Genomic DNA, 27,994 nt, shown 5'->3' with positions numbered 1-27,994 from the left:
GGCATCATGTCTTTGGCAATAAAGTGAGGTCCTTAGCATGTTTAGATGTGGGTGCATAAGCGATTTGTTTCTCAAACGTTTGCTGAATTGTGGGTTTGACCTGCAGCTTTTGATGTGGATGGTTCTTTGCTGCTGGAGATACTGCTGCCCTAAAAAGAAGAAAAATAAAGACTGGCATGTTAATTTGAACCTAAATCTGTAATTACAGTTATTTACTTAATCTTTTAATTACTGTACTCTTACAAAATGTGTGTTGTTTTGGTTATACACTGGATTTAACAAAAGTAGGACAATGAATTACATGATTTCATTAATTTATTTTATGTAAAAACATACTACTGTTAAGAATATCATCAAAATAATGCTCTAAAATGTTATTTCAGTCTTGATGCACATACACATTAGGAGAGAGAGAGCACGAGCGTTACACACACACAGTTTGTATGTTTTTTAAATGTCGTGATTTTGAACAGATGTTAACAATGGCAGGAGGCTTAAAAGTAAAGGCGTGATACCATCTAAATATAATTATTGTACTAAATCGCAGAAACGTAGTACTTTAGTCTGCTATTCCCCACTCTGTCAAATAACGTGAGGGAGGAAACTAGTTGACGTTAGCTAGTTAATTAGCCAATGCTATCTGCCTCGGTAGGAAGCCAAATAGTATTTAAACAGTGTGAAACACGCCAACTCTTTTAGATGTTTGCAAAGGTTCATTTCAAGATGGCGTTAACTTACCTTGAATTTGGCGAAGAGTGATGGGTGGTGCTCCCATAGATGGGATATCATATTTGACGTATTGCCTCCTCTAGCAGCCACTCTTTTTAAACATGTCTTACAAGTTGGATGTCCTTCCTCCTCCAAGCCATGGCCGTGTTTTCGGTACCTCAAAAATTCCCATACTGCAGACTTTGTCTTTTTTGACGGGGGGGAAATTCCAGTGATTCACCTCCTTCGGCCATCATCACACAGGTGACGCTCACTGACTGCTCGCACCAACCGGAGGGAGAGGGGCCATGTGACTTGTTACGCTCTTCTGCACACAACTGAGGGAGTCCTGCACTTTCCGTCTTTAAAAAACTGCATACCGCAGGAACGGTATAACAGAACATTTTAGTGGTTTTAAAACCGTGACTTTTCCAAACTGAAACCGGTTATCGTCTCATGCTTACCTGAATCTCTCTAGCAAGTGGCCATTTGCAAAGAGCTAGATTGACAGGCTATCTGACCAATCATAACACAGAATTCGCCATCTTGCCCAACAAACAATTCTGACAGGAGTGTAGATTAACTTTGATAGGCTTAAACTTGAAAAACTGTACTGATGTCTTTCCACGGTGGAAATGAAATGCGTTCTGATGTTCATTCATGTTTATTTTGTGCCTTAAGTACATGTGAAATCGGTTCACGCGCCACTTGAACTGAGGAACAAAATTGTATTTATTTTTTGAACGCCTCTGTGATATTTAAGTCTTTTTGTAGACTTACAGCTGTTGAAATTGAATTTATTGCTTTTACATGCTTCAAGGACCCAAGGGTATCCTACTTTCTGCAGAGTGAAGGCACACGTGATTTTTGAAGTTGCTCCTTTTTTTAAACATCTTACCACACTCAGAGCATTCTGGCAGTTTCTCGCCAGAATGAGACTGCATATGTCTTTTCAGATCTATTTCTTTTGTGTATCTCTTTTCACACTGAAGACATGGGAAAGGCCTTTCTTTAGTGTGAACTCTCGTGTGGATATCAAGGGTTCTTTTATGTCTGAAACTCTTTTCACACAGGGGGCAGGAGAAAGGCTTCTCTCTGTTGTGAATCCTCATGTGGACTTTAAGGCTTCCTTTCCGAGTGAAACTATTTCCACACTCTTGGCAGGTGAAAGGCTTCTCTCCGGTGTGAATTCTCACGTGGTCTGTAAGACTTCTTTTTTCAGTGAAACTTACTCCACACTGTTGGCAGGTGAAAGGCTTCTCTCCGGTGTGAATTCTAATGTGACTCTTGAGGTTTCCTTCATGTGTGAAAGTCTTTCCACACTGATGACACAAAAAAGGCTTCTGTCCAATGTGAGTTATTATATGCCTTTTAAGGCGTTTCATGTCTTTGAAACCCATTTTACACAGATGACATATAAAACAGCTCTCTCTTAAATGAATCCTCATGTGCTTATTAAGGCTTCCTTTACGTGTGAAACGTTTTTTACACTGATCACATGTGAAAGGCTTCTCTCCAGTGTGAATTCTCATGTGAGTCTTAAGATTTCCTTTTCGTCTCAAGGATATTCCACAGAGTTTGCAGGTGTAAGGTCTTCCTCCAGTGTGAAGACTCATGTGAGTATAAAAGCTTTCTTTATGTGCAAAACTCTTTCCACACTGACTACATGCAAACGGCTTCTCTCCAGTGTGAGTTCTCAAGTGATTCCTGAGACTGCTTTTTCGTGTAAAGCACTTTCCACACTGTTGGCAGGTGAAAGGCTTCTCTCCGGTGTGAATTCTCACGTGGTCTTTAAGGTTTCTTTTTTTATTGAAACTCTTTCCACACTGTTGGCAAACTAAATGAGTTTTCGTACCAGCCTTCTGAGCACTTTTTTGTGAGGAAGTCTTCACAGTCTGTGAACAACTAAAAGATTTTCCTTCAGTTATGAAATCATGATGTTTCTCAATCAGAACTTTCTCTTCGTTTTCATTCAGATCTTCACTCTGCTCTTTCAGCGCAATCAAGTCTAAAGCAAAAAAAGAGAGACAAATACATGTTAACCCCAGGTTAAACTTTTTTCAAAACCATCAATCTTGTTGTAAGTACAGATAACAGGGTGAAGCATTACAATGCCATTGTGACCATTCTGTGTGTCCATTCTATGGTGGACACACCCCATTCAGAATTTGAATAAAAGTTTCGTTTTTCATGGATTGGACAAAATATATGTCAGAATAGATTTCAGAAGCACCGACAGTGATTTGATTTTGGAACAGAGCATCCTTCCGGAGCTCTACGGTGGGAGTCGAGACCGGTTTGTAGCGCAGTTGTCTTTCCATCCTTCTTTCTTATATGTGTATATATATATTAGTGCTGTCAAACGATTAATCGCATCCAAAATAAAAGTTTTTGTTTACAGTGTACTGTGTATATTTATTATGTAAATATAAAGCCACACATACAGCATATATTTTGAAAATATTTACATGTGTATACATTTATATTCTTATATTATAAATATATTTAATATATAAACAACCTATATTTTTCTTAAATATATGCATGCGTTTGTATTTATATATTATAAATAGACGTTTCGCTTTTTGCCCATTTTCGATTATCCAGGAGTGCCGCGTTGCTAAGACGGCGGCGGTCGGCTCCGCCCACTTTAGACTTAAAAAATGTGACGTCACAGATCCATGTTTTTTTTTTTTTACAGACTGATTATTATGAGATTTTTTTTTTTGTCACACCATAGGACAAATTTATGGTACAGTTCAGTAATAATGTTTAAAAAACAGTGAAAGAATTGACGAAGTTAGTGACCCTTTACATTTTCTCACAGATCAGACTTCATATATGCATTTCTTTTCAAAAAAGATATTTTACAAAATAGCATTTTTTACTGCCTATTTGTCGACTATCCATATGTATTATTTAAATTATGAATTTTTATTTAATGCATGACACAAATGGAAGTAACATCTCAGCTGCACTTTAAGGTAGCATTAGTATTTTTCTGGTCTGACCTCAACATGTCCAAATAAAACCACTTAATCCAGAAGACTCATAATACATTCTTCAAAAAATATCACTCATATCTTTAGATTTTAATAAATATCGAATGAAAACCAACCTATGTGTTCCTCAGCATCTTCTTGTTTCAGACTGAATGCTTCTTCAATCTTGATATCTTCACTCTCCTCTTTAATAAACTCCATCTTTATAACAGTGTGTCATATTTCAGTTTCTTCCCCAGGAGTTTTTCTGTGTTTGGACAATCTGTCATGATTAAAATGAAAAATATATCCAAGTTCAGTAGTCAGTGCAGTTAAAAATAACAATAATACCACTACAAATGAATAAAAGAACACTAATCATAGACTTCATATGCATTTGTTTAGGTACTGAATGACCTGTACATTACATTTATTAGAGTAAGCAGGTTCAAAAAGCACCATTTATCCATCATTACTCAACACTGTAGATTGGTTCAGGGCTAATAATTTCATTTTAATGTCAGAAACGGTGGCATCTCATGCCAGAAAAGAGAAGAACAGCGGAAAACAATGAATAAACCTGTTTTCACAGAAAGAGCATCTTCAGAGGAAAACTATCTAATGTTTCTTTCTCCATCACTCTTTGACAGCTTGCAATAAAATTATTCACGAGCGGCTTTTCTTCAAATAACGCGCATTAACGTCCGATGAAGCATTACAGTCTTACGTGAAATAATAAACCGCTGAAAATATCCCGCACGGATAGCGTTGAGTTGAACACTTTGACAGATAATAAAACAAACCTGTCTTCAGACGCAGGAGCGCGGCGCAGCCTCATGACGTCACAGCACCACACACCAAAATAAAAGTCCTGTCAAAAGTTGATTTAATGAATTGTGTAGCTCATTTAGTATTTAAGGGTCTTTCTAAAAGGCGAAACAGGCATGTTTATATCCAGAAACCATTTATAGCAACCAATAATAAAAAAAATATTAGGGCCACAGATTATTCAAAAACAAAAACAACAAATAATAAGAAATGTGTTATTGTTGCATTCGTTTGGTTTTGTGCTGATTCTACCGTGTTTTTCCTGGAGGCTGTTTCATAAAACAAGTTTACCAAATAAGCCAGGTTTATTTGAGTTAGACTTATTTTGAACCAAATCAAATGACAATAAGTCAGACTAACTGAAATAAGCCTGGCTTATTTGGTAAACTTGTTTTATGAAACAGGCCCCAGGTTTATTTGAGTTAGTCTGACTTATTGTCATTTGTGCCGCACCAAACCTTTAAAGTGCAAAGCATTACATTCCTGTGGAAATGCAGTTATTTACTGTTATAAAAGTTGTTTTGTCCACTTATAACTTAACTTCAGATGTTATTGAATACAGTACCTATATTTCCTATAATAGATATTCATTACAGTGTTTTAATTATATGAGTGTTTTTGATACTTCATCATCACTACACGTGTGCTTACAAACTATTTATTAATATTTTCTCTTAAATTGTATTTTTGCTGCACAGTTGATTTTATCTTGTTTTCTCCTGGCCATGAATCAATTCATCACAGTAATTGCTCAAACTTGTATCCTTTGTTTGCTTTTACTTAAAAAAAAAAAAAAGCCTAGGAGAAACCAAAGCAGAACACAGTATAACATCTAGGCTGCATTTACACTGCAGGTCTTGATGACCAATTTATTGTATTTTTTAATATACGTTATGAACAGAACTGTGATATTTCAAACATACTGGAATACTTTAGAGGCGGAGCGAAGGCAGAGCGGTGTTTCTGATATCAGTGAGCGAGGAGCGGGAAATGGTGAATGGAGCTGGAGCAGAGTGATTATTAAATGCTTGGAGCGCAGAGGGGAAATTGTTGATGCTCCACTCCGCTCACATACTCTGTTAGCCCACGATGATGAAAGGCATAAGAAGTGATGGTCAGGGTGAGTATATGATGGTACAGCTATAACCGACTACATATCCATGGAACACCATACTGCATTAGCCAATTTATAGTTTCCGTCAGTGTGCCTGTCAGAGGAAATGGCAATGGTGGGTCACTTAGCTCCTCACCTTGTTTGTTGTTTGAACCGTAGACTGTAAAATAAAAGATGGATGACGTGTCTCCACTTCCTTCCTCTGATGCCAAAGCATCTCAGTATGGCCGCTGCCATCTTGAGTCAATGACGTCATTTGGAGCCAGAGTCTGCGCAGTAGTGTCGTGAGGTGGAGCCGTGGTATCAAACTCCTGCCCAAACTCCCACAGACCCAAACAACCATGCCCAACTTCTCATTGACTGCCCTATACCGAAGGCTTGCTGAAATAGGGTAAATACAACAACTAACGACTTAAATGTAAAAACACACAATAATATACTATATACTGAAAAACAGTAGTGACGTAGGCTATTTTTTTAATCATTTCAAATGAACAACTAGTCTACCACAGTGTCTGGGGCAGTTTTAAGTTAGCATCATACAGTTTATGGCGAGCACATGCGTATAAAATAAATATATTCGAATGGACTGTTGGTTTAAATTTCTGTTATCTTCATTTTAGGAGTAGAAATGACATTAACAAATGTCACAGCCACCACAATGGCCAAAAGTAAGTATAGCATAAAAAATACATGGAAATAAATGTTGTTTATCTGCTGTTCCCCATCATGGCTAATGTTAGGCATGTTATCTTATCTAATAACATTTATTAATTAGCTTATAAAGCCCATATTTAACGCTACCTAAAAAAACTCAGTGATCCATCAGATCCTGTAGGTCGGTTAGTAGTTTACTGCTGAACAACTCTTTGTTGTTCAAAATTTTGTCGGTGTGAAATAGCGGTCGCCGTGATTTTTCCAAGTAAGACGTGTTCCTGCATCAACATTTTTTGTTGTCATAGACGATGTCTGGACTAACTTTTTTTTTTTCTCTCGATGTATATTAGAAAATTTGTGAAATATTTGCCGTCACGTAATACTCAATGACGTTGAAAAGGTCACGGTTGACTTACGCGGAAGTACCGAGTCAGTGTTTACAAATGTGCGGAAGGAGGACCATATACACATATTCAAATGCGTATCCTGGGTGTTTTAATATTAAAAAGCCTACTGACTCGGTACTTCCGCCTACCTCAACCGTGACCTTTTCCACGTCATTGCGTATTACGTGACGTCACGAACGCGCATCACAGAACAGCGCAAGGCGAGCATTTGTGCTTATAAAACAAACTTTTTTATTTATTTTTGAAATGACCGATCGCTTCGCTAGATAACACCCTTATTCATCGTCAGGTATCGTTTAAAGCCCTTTGAAGCTGCACTGAAACTGTCATTTGAACCTTGAACCGTTTGGGTCCCATTGAAGTCCATTATATGGAGAAATGTTTTCATCAAAAAGAAGTCGCTAGGAGGGTCTGAAAAGTCGCTAAATCTAGCGACAAAGTCGCTAAGTTGGCAACACTGGTTGTGAGGAGGTGCGGAGCCTCAAAATAGCTTATAGTGCTGTCTGCTGCATTTTACTCCTGTCTTTGTTTACTTCCGGGAGCACCGTTGGAATTTTCCCGCACGTTCTTTCTGACCAATCGAAAAGCAGTTTAGGGAATGCATTCAAAGACACATCTAGCCAACAAGTGAAGCGGATGTTGTCACGTGACTGCATTTTGGTTCATTTCAGCTGGTTCGGACCAGAGCAAACAGTGTGGTGTGAAAAGGAACCAAAACGGCTAAAAATAGCTACAATGTATAATTGTGAACAGATGTGAAAGCACCCTTAGAGTGAATGAAAATAGAAAACGTACAGTGAGAATTTTTATTTGAAATGTTTATTTTGTCATTAAAATAATTTTCTCTTTGTTCATTGTATTATATACTGCACAATTCTTGTTACTTTTGAAAAAAAATTAATTTAAAAATGAAATGTAGTAATTTGAACACAAAAAAGTATTTAAAAAATATGAAATATAAAAATGGTCAAGAAACTAACTTAAAGGGTTAGTTTACCCAAACATGTCTCTTTCCCCCAAATCATTTACTCACCTTGAAGTTGTTCCAAACCTGCATGAGTTTCTTTCTTCTGTTGGACACAAAATAAAATATTTTGAATAATACTGGTAACCAGGCAGTTGACTGTAGCCTTTGACTTCCATAAAAGGAAAAAAAATTCTATGGAAGTTGTAATTTCTCTTTTTTGTCTGACTGGTTTATATATGCTGACGGCTACGAGTTGCGGGTCAGGACAACAATGTCTCAGTCCAGTAACTGCTTCAAATCTTGTTTATTGATCGTGCATGAATATTGTGTGGTTCTGTAACAAATTAAACAAATACAAACATGAGTGAATAAATATATATAACAATTGACATGTATCAACTAGTAAACAAATGAATAACTAATGGAAACTATTACGCTGTAACACTGTACTGCAGCTTAACTTCAAACTGCCTAAATTACTATGTAAATTAACTCAAACACAAAGCATATAGAAAGTGCGCTGATGTGCATGCGTCGTTCACGTGCACGCGGCTACTGCTGCTCATGTGGTGTTGCTGATGTAGTAAACAACTCAGAACGCCTACATGCTGTTATACTATAACCGAGTCATTTTGCTTTTAGATAAATACACATATGCATGTAACATGAATGTTAAATGACTCAAATAACAGCTGACTGACGATAACGCAGTCACATAACATCATCAAGTGTAAACATCTGCATGTAACTGTCGTATTCAGTGTTATACATGTCAAACAGTTACTTGTATACACACTCGGGTACTTACATCGTGATGCACGCACACATACACACAATCGATGTACACTTTGAAGATATAATTCACTCGTTTCCTCTCTAAACTATATAATGCACAGCCGAACTCTCTGTGTTCTACCACTCACTTTCCCGCTCCATCACCTAGCGAACCCGAGCGCGAACTTTTTGCACAGTCCATTTCAGTCTGAATGATGGGGGTGTTCGGGAAAGTCCATGTTTCGGGGGGATATTTTCTACAGCCGCCCCCAAATTCACAGTGTGAATTTGATCTAGCTAGTCATTAAGAGGGGGTAGACGTATAATTTTGGCAACAGGTCGAATGTAGGTTTTGTCTTTCACCTGTATTTCTGCAGATCTGATTCTCTTATCAGTTCCAGGAAAGACCTGAACAATCTTCCCCACTGGCCACAAAGCACGTGGCAGTTGTTGGTCCACGATCATAACAGAATCACCAGTCTGCAGATCGGTTCCCTCCGTTTTCCACTTCTGCCTAATCTGAAGGTTTGGTAGGTAGTAACGGATAAAGTGCCTCCAGAAGTGGTCAGCTAGGAGCTGACTATGCTTCCATCTCCTACGGCTTAAGAGATCAGAATCGTGGTATACAACTTGAGGTAATGAGGCATCCCGCCGCCCCATCAACAAGATGTTTGGAGTTATTGGGTCTGGATCAGCAATGTCTGAGGAGGTGTATGCAATGGGTTTGGAATTGAGAATACCTTCTATTTCTATAAGGACTGTCCTCAGTACTTCTTCGCTGACTGTCTGGGCGCCGAGTGTAACTTGAAGTGCATTCTTTAAAGAACGTATCTCCCTTTCCCAACATCCACCGAAATGGGGTGCACTGGGTGGATTGAAGAGAAATCTTATCTGTTGGCTGGCGAGGTGGGTTTGTAGTTCAGGATGAAGGGCCATGAAAGATTCCCTTAATTCCCTTTCTCCTCCTTTGAAATTGGTACCCTGGTCTGCTAGGAGTTCATAGGGTTTGCCACGTCTGGCGATGAATCTCCGTAGAGCCATTAAGAAGGAATCAGTGTCCATACTGGTAAGTATATCAATGTGGACTGCACGTGAGGTCATGCATTTAAAAATGATTCCCCACCTCTTTTCGTGCCTGCGTCCCACCTTTATAGTGTATGGTCCAAAACAGTCTACACCTGTTGAGTAGAAGGCTGGTTGATGGATTCTAAGCCTGGCGGGAGGGAGGTCTGCCATTCTGGGAGGATGTGGTTGGCCTCGCCACTGTTGACACGCTGTGCATTGCCGTTGGTGACTTTTGACTGCTGCTCGTCCTCGTAGCACCCAGTACTTTCTCCGAAGCTCAGCAAACACCCTTTCGGGCCCTGGGTGATGCAGCCGGTGATCATAATCTTTGATTATCAGTCTGGTAATGGGGTGATGTGGGTCAAGAACAATAGGATGTATGGCGTCTTCTTCTGACTCACTGTACCGACGAAGGCGGCCGCCAACCCGTATGAGTTCTGAGAGATTGTCGAATTCAGGTGCTAAACAGAGCAGTCTGCTGGTTTTCGGCAGGGGTTTATTTGATCTTAAACACAGTAGTTCCTCTGCAAAGCAGTTGGTTTGAACTTGGCGCAGGGCTGCCAACTCTGCCTCTTTGTAGTCATCTGCTGTTGGTGTATTGTCATGCTGAATATAGGTTTTTAGCAGATCTGCGAGGGTTGAGTACTGCTGTGGGTCTATGGTTGGCGGAGAGGTGGCTGTTAAACCACAAAAGGCTGACTTTCTCAGTTCGTTGTCATGGTTAGTGGTTGTTAGTGGCTGCATTTCTGGCCATCTATCAGGAGTTTGGCTGAGAAATTTTGGCCCGTTGTACCATCTACTTTCTCGTCCTATGTCACGAATAGATCTGCCCTTTGTGATATCATCTGCAGGGTTATCCTGTGATGGTACATATCTCCAGGTATCAGACTCTGTGAGTTCCTGTATCTCTGCCACTCTGGTGCCCACGAATCTCTGCCACTCTGGTGCCCACGAACACTTTGAATCGACAGGATTGTGACAGTAGCCAGTTAAGCACAGTTGTGGAGTCAGACCACAGAGTGATACTATGGATGGGCAAGGTTAGCTCTGTTCTCAAAACCTTAGCTAGCTGTGCGCCAGTCAGTGCAGCACATAATTCCAAGCGAGGGATGGTTTGCTGTTTTTTAGGAGCTACGCGGGATCTGGCGGTAATGAAGGCTACTTCCACTCCTCTCTCTGGGTTTTCAGTTCGCAAGTATGCAACTGAACCATAGGCTTGTTCAGAAGCATCGCAGAAAACATGTATCTGCCTTAGACTGGTGGGATGATCAAGATCTTCACTACAGTAACACCTTGGCCAGCTGATGCACTGTAGATTGTCTAGCTCATTCTCCCAGGCTTTCCATGAGCTTAGCAGTTCCTCAGGCAATCGAGGGTCGTCCCACTCTCTTTTCTTGTCCCATAACCTCTGCACAATCACTTTAGCTCGTGTCGTGAATGGCACAATGTAGCCGATGGGGTCATACTGGCTAGCTAGGACATGATATATGCTCCGCATAGTTGGAAGGGGGTGGTCTGTGTAGCGGGGTTTATAGGAGAGGGTGTCTGATAAGCAATGCCAGTGTAGACCAAGAGTTGACTCCTGTGCGTTCTGATGACCTTCACTAATCCATTGGATGCTGCTTTGAGACTGAGCCTCGACTGGCAGGTGACTGATGACTGATGGATCGTTGCTCGCCCACTGTCTTAGGTCAAAACCTCCAGAACTTAAGAGGCTGCGGAGTCTGTTGACAAGGTCTTTGGCCATTTCACTTGAGGAGAAACTTTGAAGGCAGTTGTCAACATAGAACGATTTCTCCACTGACACCCGTGTGTCCACTGTCTCACTGTGATCCTGAACATGCTTCTGCAAAGCGAAGGTAGCACAGCAGGGACTACATGTGGTTCCGAAGGGAAGCACCTGCCATTCATATACTTCTGGAGGCTTATCTTTCTGTAAATCTCTCCATAAGAATCGCAGCAGTGGTTTGTCTTCAGGTAGAAGGCATACCTGATGAAACATACCGCGAATGTCGCTGCTAACTGCAATAGAATGTTCTCTGAAACGTAGTAGAACTGCCAGGAGAGAAGGACTGAGCGTTGGACCAGGTAGCAAGAACTCATTCAAATTGTGGCCTTTGTATGTGAATGAGCAGTTAAATACGACCCTGTTCTTCCCGTTATGCTCTACCATATGGTGTGGTATGTACCAGATTTCGCTGGATTCTTCCACTTGTTCAGGGGTAAGTTTAGTGATGTATCCAGCTTGCTGTAACCTGTTCATCTCTTCCTGGTATGCTGCTGCTTGATCAGGTTTCCTTTCCAGACGATTTTCAATTCCTCTTAACTGTGGCAGCACAGCTACTTTGGGTGCATGAAGGCAAGGCATATCCTTAGCCCGCAGTAGAGGAGTTGCATAGCGCTGGACTCCATTAACTTCCATTCTCACTGTTTTCGCTTGAAGAAGCTGGATGGACTCCTGGTCTTGTCGTGACCTTGTCAGCACTTTCTCATTCTGATACGGGAGAATATCCGTTTTCCATAGTTTCTCCACATCAGCATACAGGTTGTCAATGGGTCGCAGACTGGTGAAGAGACACTGCTGAGGGGAAAGTCTGGTGATTATTTCTTGTGCTGGACCCTGTAATGTCCATCCGAGGCGGGTTCTCACAGCAGCAGGGCCCCCAGGTGGGCCTAATCGGACCGGTTCGATGGGTGTTATGAGGTGAGGGCAGTCAGAGCCGATAAGAATGACGGGTTTCACCTTCTGAAGATTCTGTAGTGGCAGGCCAGCAAGGTGCTTGTACCTTTTCTGGAGTACTTGGACTGGGTATGTGTGCTCTGCTAAACCCAGGCTATTAGCTGTGAATGCACTCCGTATCTTGAACACCTTTCGAGGGTTATCTATTGAAGACACCATGAAGGTCACGGCCGCCCCATGGATGGTCTGTGTCTCTTGCCTGACTGCGAAGTGCTAATTCCTCTGGCTGACCCTTTAGTTTCAGCTTCTGAACGGCATCATGAAGAATAATGGTCCGCTCTGACCCATCATCAAGCACAGCATATGCCTCCATAGCTTTGCTGCCATTTCTGAGTAGAACTTTGGTCACTTTTAACAGGATCTTACTGTCACAAGTGGGACGATCAACGTATAGTACCGCACTGGCTGGAACGGATTCTTCCGTTGTTCTGCTTTGATCATTCACCTCATGTAGTGCCACCAGGTGCTTCCTGTTACAGGTTTGACAGAGGGCTTTCAGAGTGCAGTGGGCTGCCTGATGACCACGTCCACAGCGCCAGCATCTATTTTGACTTTTAATCCAAGTCACCTTCTGTTCTTTGGTGAGTAGCTTAAAGTTCTCACAATTGTTCAGGAAATGCCTGTTGCTATCACAATATGGACAGTAAGCATTCACCCTTTCTCCCTTAGCGGCAACTGGTTTCTGTTGATCAGCTGGTAGTACTGAAGTGGCCTTTGATTTCTCTGTTCCAAGGAGAATGGCAGTGGGCCTGCGGGTTTGCTTGAAGTCTCTCCTTATTTCCTTTCTCTGCACTGATGACACTTGTCTGGATTGAGGGGTGTAATCTGCATGATCTCCCTGAACCTGGAGCTCAAATTCAAGCCATTCTGCAAAGTCTAGTAAGGTAGGAATGGTTATGCCAAGAGGGTATGTGTACCTCTTAAAACTGGATCTGATATCATGTGGCAATTTGCTCATAAGTCTGGAAACATGTGACCCACACTCCAGCTCGATTGTTCCTTTCTGACCTAGCTGTTCCAACATACTGACCAGAGAGCGTACATGGAGCCCAAACAGACGAAAAGCTTTCGCATCTCCACTACGAATGTTTGGTCCATCCATCAAATCTGCTATGCGTTGTAAGGCTAACTGGTGGGGTTGGCCATACATCTTGGTAAGTGCTCTCATGGTGTAAGTAAATGGAAGCCTTGAATTACTATATGAGTCTGACACAAGAAGTGCTTCCTCCAGCTTCAGGTGGTCTGTCAGTATCTGATATTTAAAGTGCTCTGTTGCATCCTCAGGCAGAATATTCTCCAAAGCTATCCTCAATCTTGAGAATTCTCTAGGATCAGGAGATGTCAAAAAGGGAATGGTTGGAGCAGGTCCTCTGTATGTTTTCTCCTGAAAGAGTGAAGGCTGGTCATACTCTTGTCTGCGATCAGGGCGAGCAGGTGGCATCCGCTCATGTGCTCGTGCTGAAGTCTCAAACTGATAAGACGGAAGGCACTGAGAGAATGGAGGATCTCTAGCGTGGAACTCTTTGCTGTGATGTGCTTGTGACGATACTCTCTCATCAATTAAGGACGTAATGTCCATACTCCTGAAGTTCTCAGTTAACTCGGGGCTATCATCGATCACAGCTGGCTGCAGTTCTCTCGTGGAAGCAGGCGGTGGCGCCCTAATCCGGGGGGCTGGCTTCGGGCGGTATGGTTGTGAAACTGCTGGACTCACCCCGGGAATAAAGGGCTCTGAGGACGGCACTGGTGAAGTCGCTGGCTTAGATGGAGCTCCCCATTCTGCTTTAAGGCTTTGTAACTCATGGTGTAACATGGCATTCTGCCAGCGCATCTCCTTTAAGGTTGAGATGATCTCTGGGAGCTGACTGGTTTGTCGCCGCAAATCTGTATTCTCTTGTTGCATTGCGTACAGCATAGATTTGAGCTCTACTAGTAAAGTAGTAGTTATACAAATGGTATTCAATTCACCAAAAAACTATGGTTCCTACTGTCACGAATCCTGGCCATGCTCTTCCGTTAACTCGCCACCAGATGTCACTCACTCACCACATGGACTCTTACACCACACAGCACACTGGACTGCACTTCCCACAACCCATTGCACTGACACACAGCTGATTTCACTGATCACCCTATCACACACACTATTTAAGCCATGGACTTCCTCAGCAGCAGGGCCGAGTATTCTGTTACGGGGCTGACGAGACGTGAGACATGCGGATCCATATGCAAAGCTTTATTATAAAACATGGTCAGAAAACAGGCCGGGTCAGACAGTGGCAAACAGGTATGGCCTCCGTGGCCGGGAGGGTTGATCAAATTAAATAAAACCACTTCTCATAAAGAACAAGAATATGGTCTTCTTTTTAATGAAATATCAATGGTTATATAGGCTAATTATGCATTCTTTATAGCAACTTGTTTATCATTCTTTCAAGCAGACATGTTTATTTCTATAAATAAATTTAGATGAATCTTTAGGGATACTAAAGTTTTTCAGTCAAGAGCAGGGAGTGATTGTATGTCTTTCTTTTGTTGCTTGATTAACATCAATGACTCGGACAATAGCAACTAAATTAGGCTGCTATCCCTTTAAAACCGAATGCACGGTGACGGATGCAATGTACTGATACACGTTCTCCCTACTGTTTACATTCACAGCTGTGTTCACGTGAATACGGATATTTCGACATCATTTTGTATGTATTTCTCCGTTCATGCGACGTGAAAGAGTACTCGTGTGCTGTGAGACGCGGTTTCTGTGTGTATGCTTCAGTGTCTGCGCTCAGAAAACATGACCGAATTGAGTTCTCTCTTGCGTCGTCAGATTTATGCACATGTCTGCTCTCCTCTTACTCCCACATATTGACATTTTTTAATGTTTATGTGCCGTGCAGCAAGTGTATTTTAGCTTATGTCCCGCCGGTTCATGTTTGCATCTAACCTTCTATGCAGCAGATTCGTTCTGAATGAATCTCTTCCCAAATTGTCCCTCCCTAACATTTTAGATTAGATAGATATGTCATAATTTTTGTCATTCAAAAAGAGTTTTCGTTCATTATCGTCTCGTTATCGTCAGTGAAAAAAATGTTGTTGATGAAAATTATGATAAAGTATTCGTCAACGAAATGGTTGAGAGTGACTCTTGAAGGACCAGCACCACATCCTCTTGTACCACTGTTTGAAGAATTTATCTTCCAGAATAGCAGTAAGTTTTAGGAGCTCATTTTTAGTCAATCTCTGCAAGACAGACTTTTCAGGATAGGAGATGGACTAAAAATGAACTCCCAAAACTTACTGCGACATGGAGCTAAGGAGAAAATGTAGAACTTGAAAAATAAGAAAAACAGCTTAGTGGAACGCGTTTACAGTTTAAAAGCAAATAGAAAGTCCTATTTTTTATTTCTTTTCTTTATATTTATTTGCAAATTTGCACATGTACAATGTTTAAAATGTTCATGACATATTAAAAAAAAAATATTGAAATTGAGCACCTGCATTCCTCTAGGTCAAAGATGAAAAAAATGGGATTTACAAAATAATTTTGACTTGAGTTGTTTATTAATGAGTAACGTCTCTATTGAGAGAACATGCTCATTTTTAATGTTAACAGGTTTACAGTGTTATTACAACATTTAACCACTTTTTATTAATTTAAAAATGGTGAAATTCTTTCAAATTTAAATCTTGTACAAGAACTACAGCAAAAAACAGTTTAGTTTTTTGTAGTTTGCTGTTTTTCTAAAAATATTTTAGAAATTGTATTTGAATATTACCAGTATTAACTTCAATGGATTTCATTAAATTCTTCGAACACGACTACTCAAAACGGTCTACATTTATGAAACCTACACATTGAAAACATTATTACTCTGACATTTTTAATGTAAATGTTAAGTGTAAGTAAAATGTTTAGTACTGTAAGGTCTTTCATGACACTACATTCGCTGGCGTGTGAATTTGATAGGTGCTTGATATAAAATAAATGGTGCTTAAAAAGCCCTTGAAAGTCGTTGAATCTGGTGTTCATGAAAGAGTGGGAACCCTGGGTTGGCTGATTGCAAGGTAACGTAGAGATGGTACAATTCTGCAATCTAAATCTGTATCTAAAATATTGGTGTCATAAGCTTATTTATTGGAATACAAGATAACATAGGTCAAAAACAATGATAACAGCAACTATTTTATTTTTTATGGCAGGGCCAGTGAAAATGTTGGCAGGGCGAGTAGAAATCTGAACCACTGGCCCAACCGGGCCAGTAGAAAAAATCCTTAACGTTGCTCCCTGTATACACACCTCTTATCTTGTTAACTGCGTTGATTACTGATTGTACTCCTCTTGTGTTAATTAGGTTAATTATCTGAATGTGCTCCTCCCGAACTTTGTTAATAAAACATCATATAGAGACTACAAGCTAGCTAAAGCCGGCAAAAACCCCTCCCATGACGTGAATCCATGTCTGTTGTGAAGTGAATTTCACGTGTGAATGAAGTGAGTAAACTCAAAATGTTCAAGCGTCCAACTATGCGCGAAATAGCGTGATTGAGGCAATGGCAGCAGCGGATTATATGTCCCTCTCATGCTTCATGTTCCCAGCAAATGAGAGACAGGTCTTCCCTTTTCAACAAAGAACAGCAGACAAGGAAACTGTGTTGAGCAGTCTTCAGAAATCTTTCATGCTCAAATCATTGATTTATGCAGAAATGTGACTGACATTAGCGCAGTTAAATCCTGCATTGACATGACAACGTGAAAAAGCTATTGCTGGACTGAGAAGAGGATGAGGTAGAGATTTGTGAGAACAAATTAAGTTAGACGCAGATTCACAGAGCACACGCATAGCACCGAGCTTATCAGCTCATGAATATGTCTTGTTTCTGCCTTGTGTTTTGCAAGGCTGTTTTCGTTCGCATTCTCTTGTTTTATGCTTTTCTTTCTGCGTTTTCCTTATGTGTGCTGGATATAACCAAAGTAATAAAACTATGGTTAATGGGGTGCCTTCAGGCCTTTCCACACTGATCGCGAAAAAGCTAAACGAATTTCGCACGCGATGACATGCTGGAATAAAACAATAGCTTGCTATGGATGCTTCCACATAGACTGCGAACATTCGCACAACGAAAATGTGAATGTTTTTTTTTTTGTCGTCCAGTCCGACGAATCTTTTGACTTTCGCAAAGCACAGGCCATCCAATAAGATTTGAGCATTACATCACATGACCAGAGCAACTGCCGTTACCCAAAAGGTTGACGCGGTGGCGCTAAAAGACCGTATTGAGCACGAGCGTAAAAACACCGAAGTAGAGGATTTTTCCCGCAAGAGAGAAGAGTGTATGCTGAGTCCTTGTTATTGTTGGAATTTAAGAACAGACTATTTTCACATGTTCTTTATAACATTTCTGTGTTAGAGATGTTTAACACAGAAATGTGATCTGAAGAGCACCGTCCATTATCTTCCACGAGTGCGAGTGTTTATAGGTCAAACCTCATTCATCTAGACCTGTCAATCATGTAATCATGTCTCTTGCCCTTCCGTATATAAAACACATGAAATATGAAAGCAAATAGGTTTTCTGTATATGTTTTTATGCAGCTTGTGGTATTTTTGTTGGCTGAGATTTCTGTAGGTGTTGTAGCACAGTGGACACTTTGAAGACATCCTTCTACAAAACAAACACACATGGGGTTACATCATTCCTATAATAGTTTAAAGCAAAGTGGTTTCAAATCCATAACAAAAAATTACAATGCAAAAAAAACCCCAGCAATATCAGATTTTAGTTTTTCTCAGCATTATTACTTTTCATAATGACATCAGAGACGCTATTATTTTATTACTTATTTATGTATCTTTTTGGATGTAAAGGGGGGCACAGACCATGGTTGCAGCCAGTACTGCTTTTTTTCTAGCCCTTTGTTTGCACCGTGGGTGGGTGGGTTAGTTTCCAGTAAAGATTTATACCAAAATGAAGGGCTGAGACTACAGTACCCCGGTGCAGAAAACACTCACAGACACACACACACACACACACACACACTCACAGTTGTTGCACTATCCTTGTGGCAACTTCCATAGGCGTAATGGTTTTTGTACTGTACAGACCGTATATTCTATTGCCCTTCACCAACCTTACACCTAAACTTAGCCCTCAGAGGAGACTTTTTGCATTTTGAGATTTTCATAAAACTTATGAAATTCTGTTTATATCATTTTTAGATTTTTAAATATATATTTTACATATTTATGAAATTGTATGTTTAGGTTATAATTCAGTGTAACTTTAAAATTTATTTTTTACAAAATGTTGATTTTTTTTTATGTCTCAAATATATTGAATATTATCACTCAATCTGAAGCCTTAATATGCCCAAAATTTAAAGGTTTCACATGTAGGGCTCAGTTAAGAATCTCCATAGGATTCTATAGGCCCCTCTAGTGGTAGTAACAATAAAATGCTATTTTATGACTTTTTAATTTTATGACTAAATTTTTTAAATCAGGAGGACAAGTGCTCCTAATTACTAGAAGAAAAACGTGGCTTTTAAACTGGGTGTGTGACAGGTATGGGGTTTGGCCGAGGACAAATTTTCAATCAAAAGTTTTTTTTTTTTTGCTTTAATACCTGATTGAGCGATTTTGTATTTTTAACAAAAGAGCACAACTGCTCTAAGTTATGAACATTGCAAATAATACCATGTTTGAGAATATCAGTCAAATCAATAAATTTGCTTTCGCTTCTGTATGACTTTGAAGAACCAGTTCTGAACTACTACAGGATACTTTTGAAATAATTAAAAACAATTGTGAAATTAATTGACCATCATCACGAAGGGCTAATGACCGTGATTTTTCAGGCCCTTCAAATATTTTGCTTCGTTCAGGAAGAGGTGAATGGACAGGGCTGTCTGAGTTGGGAGTGGACAGGGATTTGTATTGGAGGAAGTGAATAAACAGGCCTGTCTTTGAGTTGGGAGTGGAGGGGACTTTACTCAAGAAGAGGTGAACAGGCAGGACTGTCTTCACCAAATTGGGAGTGGACAGGGCTTTGCATAGAAGGAAATGAATGGATGGGACTGTTTTCAAATTGGAGTACTGTACTTAAATGTTAAAAAACTGTACTTAAAGATTACATGAAAAAGTATCGTACTTAGTACTATATTAACGCCAAAAGACGGTTTGCACAAGCTGTTAGTAAATCTGCCCTTGATCAGGCTGCCTCTGACATGATACTCGCAATAGCCAATGAGATTGTGAGCTAGCATCACCTTCTGGATGTTGCGTGATTCTGTAGCTGAAACTTGGCAGCCACAAACATGTAATGAGTTTCGAGAAAGAAGATCTCCCATGTTCTTTTTTCTCCTTCATTTTTCTTACTGTAAAACAAAACTCGTGCCAGAAGAACCAGCTGATGACGTTGATCATCCTCCATTTGTTTTTCTTTGCAAGTCAAGTTTTATCTCACGAGTTTGAAAATTATACTACAATCTGCAGGTGTCTTGAATCATATAGTGCAGAGGTCTTCAACCCTGCTCCTGGGGACCCACTGTCCTGGAAAGTTTATTTCCAACCGGCTTCAGCACTCCTGCCTGCCATTTTCAAGCAGTCTTGAGGAGCTTGATTGGCCGCTTCAGGTGTGTTTGATTAGGGTTGTAGCTAAACTCTTCAGGATAGTGGGTCCAGCATAAGCATAACTGAGGCCGATGTGATACGATACACCTATGAAGCAGATACTGATGCGATGCGATACGATTCATCCCTATTACGATGCAGTACGATTCGAATTCGATTGGATTCAACACAATTCGATTCGATGCAATACGATACAATGGAAAAAATATTATCACATTTATTTCTTTGGTTCAGACAGACAGCAAATCATAAATTAATGTATGAAAAATAAATCATCTCCTCTTTCTCTTCTTTAACAGTCAAATTCAATCTTCCTCGCAGCCATATTTTTCCTTTTCTTCAAGTGAGGTTCTTTATTTAAAAGTTATTTTCCCAATCGGCCCCTTTAATCAGAACTTGGTTTAATTCTCACCCTTGACCCTGGTCAAATACGGCTGATATGCAGCATCAATTTGCATTACTTCAGTTGCGTTTACCACTTTGTTAGCTAGGAGTGCCATCCTCCTTAAACTGAAACATGCCTCTCCCCATCACATGAGGATTGGATACGAGAGGTATTGCAGTGCATCCACCTTGAAAAAATTAGACACTGTCAGCTCCAATAGCCTTGTGGTTAGAGCATCGATATACAGCGCAACTGCGCTCACGTCGACACGAGTTTGATTTCCGATCCCGCCCCCCTCTTTCACCAACCAATGCTTTCCTGTCAGCTCTCTACAGTCCTGCCCCAATAAAGGCAGAAAACACCCATAATTATAACGTTGTGGAAAAAAATATATGAAAAAATACATAAATAAGGAAATAAAATTGTAAACAATTATTTATTTTTGCTTTTTTACTTTTCTTTGTATATTTCTGTATTTATTTTTATTTTTGCTTTTTACCTTTCTTTCTAATTACGGCAGGATTCCCTTCTGTCACAGGGTCAGTGAATGTCTGCACAAGCCTCTTGAACCTGGCCTGATTTTCATCTTGAATCAATCAATAAATAACACAAAACAAGAGGTTGTCATTAATACAAGTATGTGACTAACAATCCATGTAGTTGCTGCATAATGAAATTGAAAATTGATGACCATACTAGCAGATTTGTAGTAGCTGGCCAGAGGTTCATACAGCCTCAGGATCCTGGTCACACAACGTTCAAGGCTTAGCCAACGAACCGAGATATGCAGGAGGACCTCCATGTACTCCGCTTCATGGAGCTGTTTCAGACATTTAATTCTATATCATATATTTTCTACAGCTCAGTATTTCAATATTGCACTTAATAGTATCAAACATGCATACCGGTCAGGTATCCTTTCCGATTTGTGCTACCCTTGAACCAGTAACCGATGTCCACTACCATATCCTCCAAATCAAATCCGGACACCTGCAATGCATTAATCAAATCATAACACATTCAGTCAATGCACGTAATTAGGATACAAATAAAAAGTTAAATGTAAAGATAAATTGGGCCTTAACTCACTTAAAAAAATCCCATTCCTGCAGCTTTGGCAGTGTTATGTGCCACATGACAAGGACAACCATGAATATAGGTGTTGGGATGCTTCTGGAGGACCCTAGAGGCAGTTGAATTATGTGATCCAATGTTCACAGCTGCATTGTCGACAGAGAGACCAATGCAGTTTTCCCAAGGGATGCCATGCTCCTCTAAGGTGGAATTAATTTTGGTGAAGATCTCACTTGCTGTCCCACATCTCGTCCCACTTGTTGTGCACATACTTAAAAACTGGTGGACAACTTTGCTGCCCATGAAGACCCGGACAGTAAGCAGGTTCATCTTTTGCACTCCTATAATAATGACAAGTTAGGATCATACAGATGTTCATGTTGTTAGATGTTTAAAAAATACACAAACCAAATGCTTTGCAGAGGAGAAAAATCTCAAATAGTTTGGGAAATACCAATGTCATTCGACCCATCCGTAACAAGGGTATACGGGGCTTTTTTCAGTATACCACAAAGTTAAAAAGGTGCTCTCCTGCTGCTTGTTATGACAGCTGAGTTTACATTCACCACACTAAATCATGTTCACAGACACAAACAAATAATTTCTTTCAAGATTTAAAGTTTAAGAGAGTGAGTACTCAATTGAACGACATTTCATTGTCACATACCTAGTCTTAGCTCAGATTCATCATCAGACTTCTCGAGGTGGTAGTTTCTCTCGTTGGCTGTGTCCAAATTCAGGGTCTGCATCCTCCTTAGGATCCTTCCTACCCGGTTGAAGGAGGAGGGATCCTCCGACGTCCGCGAAACCCGGAAGTCGATGTTTGAATTTGGACAGCCTACCCTTCTTTCAGTTCCCTCCCTTACCCGTTGCTCATATCCTGTTGCCTAGCAACCGTGACAGCGCCAAGCAAGAAGCGGGAAAATGGACAAACAAAGAGTTATTCTCCTCATTTTAATTCTTTTGGAAGAAATAAAGCAATTAAATAAATTAAATACTTTCTTTGCTCGTTGTCGGAGAGTTTTTTATATCAGACTACAAGACAGTCACATCCAGGTAAGCCATTATAGCCTATTTTTATTTGTTTTTAAGTATTCTACTAATTTCTCCTACAAATTCATTGAGCCGAAGCATAAACTTTAGCTTGTTTTGTCAGAGAAACTCCTCTCCCACTCCGCTACCGCTCGCTTCGTCCGCCATTACGCTCTGCCGAAAAGAATTATGGGATAGGTAGGACGGGAAAGGATCCACCACACCCATCCTTCCAATTCGGGGAAAAGGAGGACGTATTTGTGGGCCGCATTTGAAGGATCCTACGAATTTGGACAGACTTCGTCGCGGCGCTGTGACGTAACATCCTTCAAATGAGTACTCCGAAGGATGCAGACCCTGAATTTGGACACAGCCGTTGTCTTTCAGGGTATCTCTTACTTCGGGGTGCAGCCAGCCATAGACGCCATCAGCGCCAGCTACCATCGGTAGTTTGAAAAGGAACGAACGAGTCTCGGCCTAAGATCTTTTTTTTTTTTTTGCGTGAGTAATTGGATGTGTGGCGTGAGTGCGTGTGAAAACAGGCAAAACCGTGTGTCACATGGCAAAAGCGTGAGAGTTGGCAGCACTGTATAACATCTTCAATAGTATTCACCCTTAAAAACTCTTTCATTAGTTTATGTAATCCATAAAGATGCATTTATCTCTAAAGAAATCTCTAAAGTTCAATGAGGAGATATGGGGAGTCAGTATCATCAAACATAATCCTATTTTATTTTATTTATTTATTTGTTTTTTGGGCCGCTGTGCCAAGATTGTGTTTGCATGCAGTACAAATACCCTACAGCGACATTTTAGTGTCACACTGAAAAATAACTAAATAAGATTAACGTTATACTAATTTAATAAAGTCAAAATTACGATAATAAAATCACATTATGCGTTAAATTAATGTGCAAATTACTGTGTGGCATCCAACCTGTTGTTCTTAACACGAAAAACAGCAATAACACGTAGGCTCATAGATATTTTTGAAACTCTAATTGATCGATTTCATGAGGCATTAATTTGTATAAATTGTACAGATTTTTTTTAATATGCATTCAAATATTTATTCATGTTTATTTCGTAATGCAAATATTAAAGTGGAAAATATAATTGATTCACATGCCGCTTGAACTGAGGCGAATGTAGTTACCTCACTACAAATAAAAGAGCGCAAAACACATTTATTGTTTGTATTTGATCTTAAAATTTACAGAAAGATGAGACTTAGTGTTATAATAAAAAAAACACAAAGCTTATTGTGATTATTGGGTGGCTTGCATGCAATGAATGGACTTGAAAACGTTAAATATTATAATTATACTGCATTTCATTGCCCTGTACTTTACATGTGCAATAACAATAAAGTTTAATCTAATCTAATCTAATAATTAATACAGCTTGTGAATAGTCATGTAGCGTTATTTGCATCAGAAAAAATCAACAAGTTATGCGAATAATTTTGAGGGGCCCGTACAAATTTTTTTGCATATGGGCCTGGGGCTGACTTGCTACGCCACTCATTCAGTACCATAGTAATTTACCATGGTTTTACTTCTTGTGACCACCATCTTACTAATACAACTTATAAGCAAGAACTTCTCTCTTTAGATGTTTAGTTCTAAATCATTTTAATAGAAGTAAGAGCACGACTAAAGATTAATATCAGTGTCTTATATGAATTAGGTGTGTATTATTTACAAATATTAAAGTTCTTAAAGAGATAGTTCACCAAAAATAAAAATGATCATTTACTCGACATCATGTCATTTCCAAACCTGTATGAATTTCTTTCTACTGTGGAACATAAAAAAGAAGATCATTTGAGAAATTGAAGATATTTGGTACATACAGTAGTGTAAGCAAAATGGTTTGGTAACATTCTACAAAATGTCTTTTGTATTCCACAGAAGAAAGTAAGTCATACAGGTTTGGAAACACATGAGGGAGGACAAAAAATAAAAAATAAAAAAAAATAACCAGCCGCTGTTGTGCACTAACCATTTCTGAGAACAGCCTCATTGGTTTATGACATACAGCAGCTTTTACATGCCCCTCTCTACAGCAGCAGCTTCTGGTAAGTGCTTCGATGTCCTCATTGATGTAGGAAGGATATGCTGCTCCTATGCTGCTCACTTTGGTTATACCAAATATCCTCCAGATTTTTTGTTTTTGTTGGTGTTGTGTGAAAAATACTTGTACCTTCCTTTTGTCTTTCTACTAAAAATTCTGTTTTAGCGATTTTAACATTTGTTCATTAAAGATGGCCTTAAAATGTCCAAGCCATCGTAATGAAATGAACATCAAATATAAGAGATGAGATGAGACGCTCTCTGAAGACAAGCTGATAGGTTGACAAGTGCAAAACAGTTGGTCCGCACACACTTACTGCTAAGGGCTAGTGGTTTGTCAAGTGGTAAGTAAACAGTCAGATCAGTCTTCCTTTGCTCTATATCTGACCGTTTAGTTTTTTAGCTGACTGCAAGAACAGACGGATCAGAACAGACATACAGTACTGTAAGTAAAGTAAGTAAGTAAATTTTATTTATATAGCACATTTAAACATAGCAAAGCTATCCAAAGTGCTTAACAATGTAACAGAAATTAAAATGAAAAAAGAAAACAAAAAAGGAGCAAACAAGACAACCAATAAAACATCAATAAAATTGAAATTAAAATGCTAAGGAAAAAAGATATGTTTTCAATCTTGATTTAAAACTGGTAATGGAAGGTGCAAGGCGGCATTCTAGAGGTAACTGGTTCCATAGACGAGGGGCATTAACTGAAAAGGCTCTGTCACCCTTGGTTTTCAAACGGGAGCGAGGGACAGATAAAAGAGCCCTGTCAGTGGATCTTAAACGTCTGGTAGTTGACAAAGGGATAAGAAGAACTTTAAGATAAGACGGAGCTTGATTGTTAAGAGCTTTAAAAACAAACAGCAGAATCTTAAACTGAACTCTAAAATGGACAGGAAGCCAGTGTAGTGAAGCCAAAATTGGAGTGATGTGGTCATATTTCTTTGCCCCAGTCAGCAGCCTTGCAGCTGCATTTTGTACCAACTGGAGGCGTGAAAGCGATGACTGAGGAAGACCTGAGTACAGAGAATTACAGTAATCTAGACGTGAGGTAATAAAAGCATGAATAACCTTCTCCAAATCTTGAAAAGACAAAAATGATTTAAGTTTGGAAATGACCCGTAATTGATAAAAACTGCTCCTAACGACCGAATTAATTTGTTTGGATAAACATAATTCTGAGTCTATAATAACACCCAGGTTTCTAACTTGTGAGGAAATGGAGGGGAAATGGTTGCCCAGCTCCTCAATGATACTCATTCTCGTTTTTTGGGGACCAAAAACAATAATTTCTGTTTTATTCTCATTTAGTTGGAGAAAGTTATTTGACAACCATAATTTAATATCTGAGATACATTCCAGCAGTGGTTGAATGGACTCACCAACTTTTAGTGGGAGGTACAACTGTGTATCATCAGCATACAGATGAAAAGAAACATTGTGCTTTCTGATAATATCCCCCAGAGGGCGCATATATAGGTTAAAAAGAAGTGGTCCCAAAATAGAGCCCTGGGGTACTCCAGTAATAATTGGGGCAGATGATGAGGAGAATTTGCCTAGCTCTACAGAAAAAGACCTGTCTTTAAGATAAGAGTTGAACCATTGTAAAGCTGTACCCCTGATACCGATCAGATGTTCTAACCGCCCAATAAGAACATTATGATCCACGGTATCAAAGGCAGCTGTAAGATCGAGTAGAATCAGTACTGCATTTTTACCAGCATCAACTGCAACCAAAATATCATTGAACACTTTAAGCAAAGCAGACTCTGTACTGTGATAAGCAGTGAAACCAGATTGAAAAGGTTCAAATAAATTAGCAGTATTTAAGAATGTGATCAACTGTGATTGGACAACTTTTTCTAAAAGTTTTGACAAAAAGGATAATTTCGAAACAGGCCGAAAATTATTAAAACAACCTTCATCCAAACCTTGCCTCTTAAGCAACGGCTGAACAACCGCATGCTTAAAACAATTAGGAACCACACCAGTATCCAAAGATGAGTTAACCAACGCTTGGATACTGGGTCCAATTACTGGAAAGGCTGCTTTTATGATCTCAGGAGGAACAACATCTAGTGAAGAGTTAGTAGTCTTCATTTTGTTAACGAGATCAGAGAGTTCAGTTAAAGAGACATGTTGAAAATTACAAAATAAAAATGGACTAGCAGGCAAATTTAAAGACAGGTCTGAGAGCTGTGAAATAAAAGATAAGCGAATGTTACTCACTTTATCAACAAAAAATGTCAGAAATTTCTCACAGAGCCCTGCTGACAGTTCCCTAGAATACTGGGAATTTGGATTAATAACTGAATTTATCGTGGAGAATAAAATCTTAGGTCTATGACAGTGTGCCGAAATCAGCTCCGAAAAATATTTTGATCTGGCTGATTTAGCAGCGCTCTGAAACTTAACCAGACACTCTTTAAAAATCTCAAGAGACACAGTCAGCCGATCATGCTTCCATCTCCTCTCTGCTTTACGGCACGCCTGTCTAAGAGAGCGAGCGTTGTCATCCAACCAGTAATACGATTTTATCTTAGGTTGTTTCAATTTAAAAGGAGCAATCGAATCTAAAATATTAGTACAATCTGTGTAAAAGAGAGAAATCAAATCGTTAGGCCCATAGGATGTCATTGCAGAATGCAAGATAGATTCTTCAACAGCATTGGCTAGATAATGTTCACTGAACTGAGAAACAGTCAGTGAGTTTATAAAACGAGAATAAGAACCAACAGGCTTATTCACAGTAGCAGAGCTCACAACAGGAACCTTAAAAACAATGGGTTTATGATCGGAGAAGGAAGCATCATCAATAAAAACATCAACTACAGAGGAACCATATGACATAATAAGGTCAAGTGTGTGACCAAGGATATGAGTTGCTTGATTTATATGCTGAGAAAAACCAAACGAGTCCAATATATTACTAAACTCAGCAACCAAAGGACGCCCCGGGCAGCAAAGATGTATGTTAAAATCACCCAGTAGCAACATACGATCATACAACGGAGCAACAGAAGTTAAAAATTCTGAAAACTCACTTATAAAACTTCTATCAAAATTAGGAGGCCTATAGATGAGAGCACAAAACAGCGCGGATGAAGTAGACTGCAATGCCACACACTGTGCTTCAAAAGATGAAAAAGTCCGAGCAGAAACTGATTGAATTTTAAGTGATTGCTTAAAAACCATTGCAACCCCACCACCCCTACCAGCAGATCTTGGGGTACTTATAAAACGACAGTTCGATGGACAAAGTTCTTCAAAAACTGACAACTCACCAGCACCGGCCCAAGTCTCAGTCAAAAACAAAATGTCCAGATCCAAACGGGTGCAAAAGTCATGTAGAATGAAAGTTTTGTTGCATACAGACCTAGCGTTCACTAAGGCCATATTCAAAGGAGGCTGTGATGACAAGTCCAAATCCAGATGTTGATCAAAGTCCAGTTGGTGAAGATTTGAACAGTTCACTCCTCTTTGACGAATCCGTAAACGCGGAGGAGCAGAAAAAATAGATGAGTGACAATCCGGAAAAACCGGGAGATGAAAA

At 39.7% G+C, this 27,994-nt stretch overlaps 2 protein-coding genes across 6 annotated transcripts in view; both read right to left on the bottom strand.

The window, feature by feature from the left end:
* The window catches only part of LOC306854330 (NACHT, LRR and PYD domains-containing protein 12-like), a 217,474-nt gene that overhangs the window by 29,227 nt on the left and 160,253 nt on the right, over positions 1-27,994 (bottom strand). The gene's annotated exons all lie outside the window — the stretch shown is intronic.
* LOC306854598 (uncharacterized protein) lies at positions 665-4,527 on the bottom strand. Of its 5 annotated transcripts, XR_013782855.1 has the most exons (4): positions 4,493-4,527; positions 3,827-3,972; positions 1,173-2,716; positions 665-1,080 (listed from the first exon to the last, which is right to left on the bottom strand). XR_013782855.1 is itself a non-coding variant. In XM_079392751.1 (3 exons), the coding sequence occupies exons 2-3, from the start codon at positions 3,909-3,911 to the stop codon at positions 1,524-1,526; spliced, it is 1,278 nt and encodes a 425-aa protein (XP_079248877.1). In that variant the 5' UTR covers positions 3,912-3,972; positions 4,493-4,527; the 3' UTR covers positions 665-1,523. The 5 variants fall into 5 exon arrangements, 4 of the variants coding, with proteins under 4 accessions (XP_079248877.1, XP_079248880.1, XP_079248878.1 ...); XM_079392751.1 differs by having other exon boundaries at positions 665-2,716; XM_079392754.1 differs by having other exon boundaries at positions 665-2,716; positions 3,827-3,957; positions 4,493-4,525.

This window comes from Barbus barbus, assembly GCF_936440315.1.
Source record: "Barbus barbus genome assembly, chromosome: 3".
In the NCBI taxonomy this organism is placed as follows: domain Eukaryota; kingdom Metazoa; phylum Chordata; class Actinopteri; order Cypriniformes; family Cyprinidae; genus Barbus; species Barbus barbus.
Note: the sequence above shows the minus strand (reverse complement) of the source record. Positions and strands in the feature narration are given on the sequence as shown.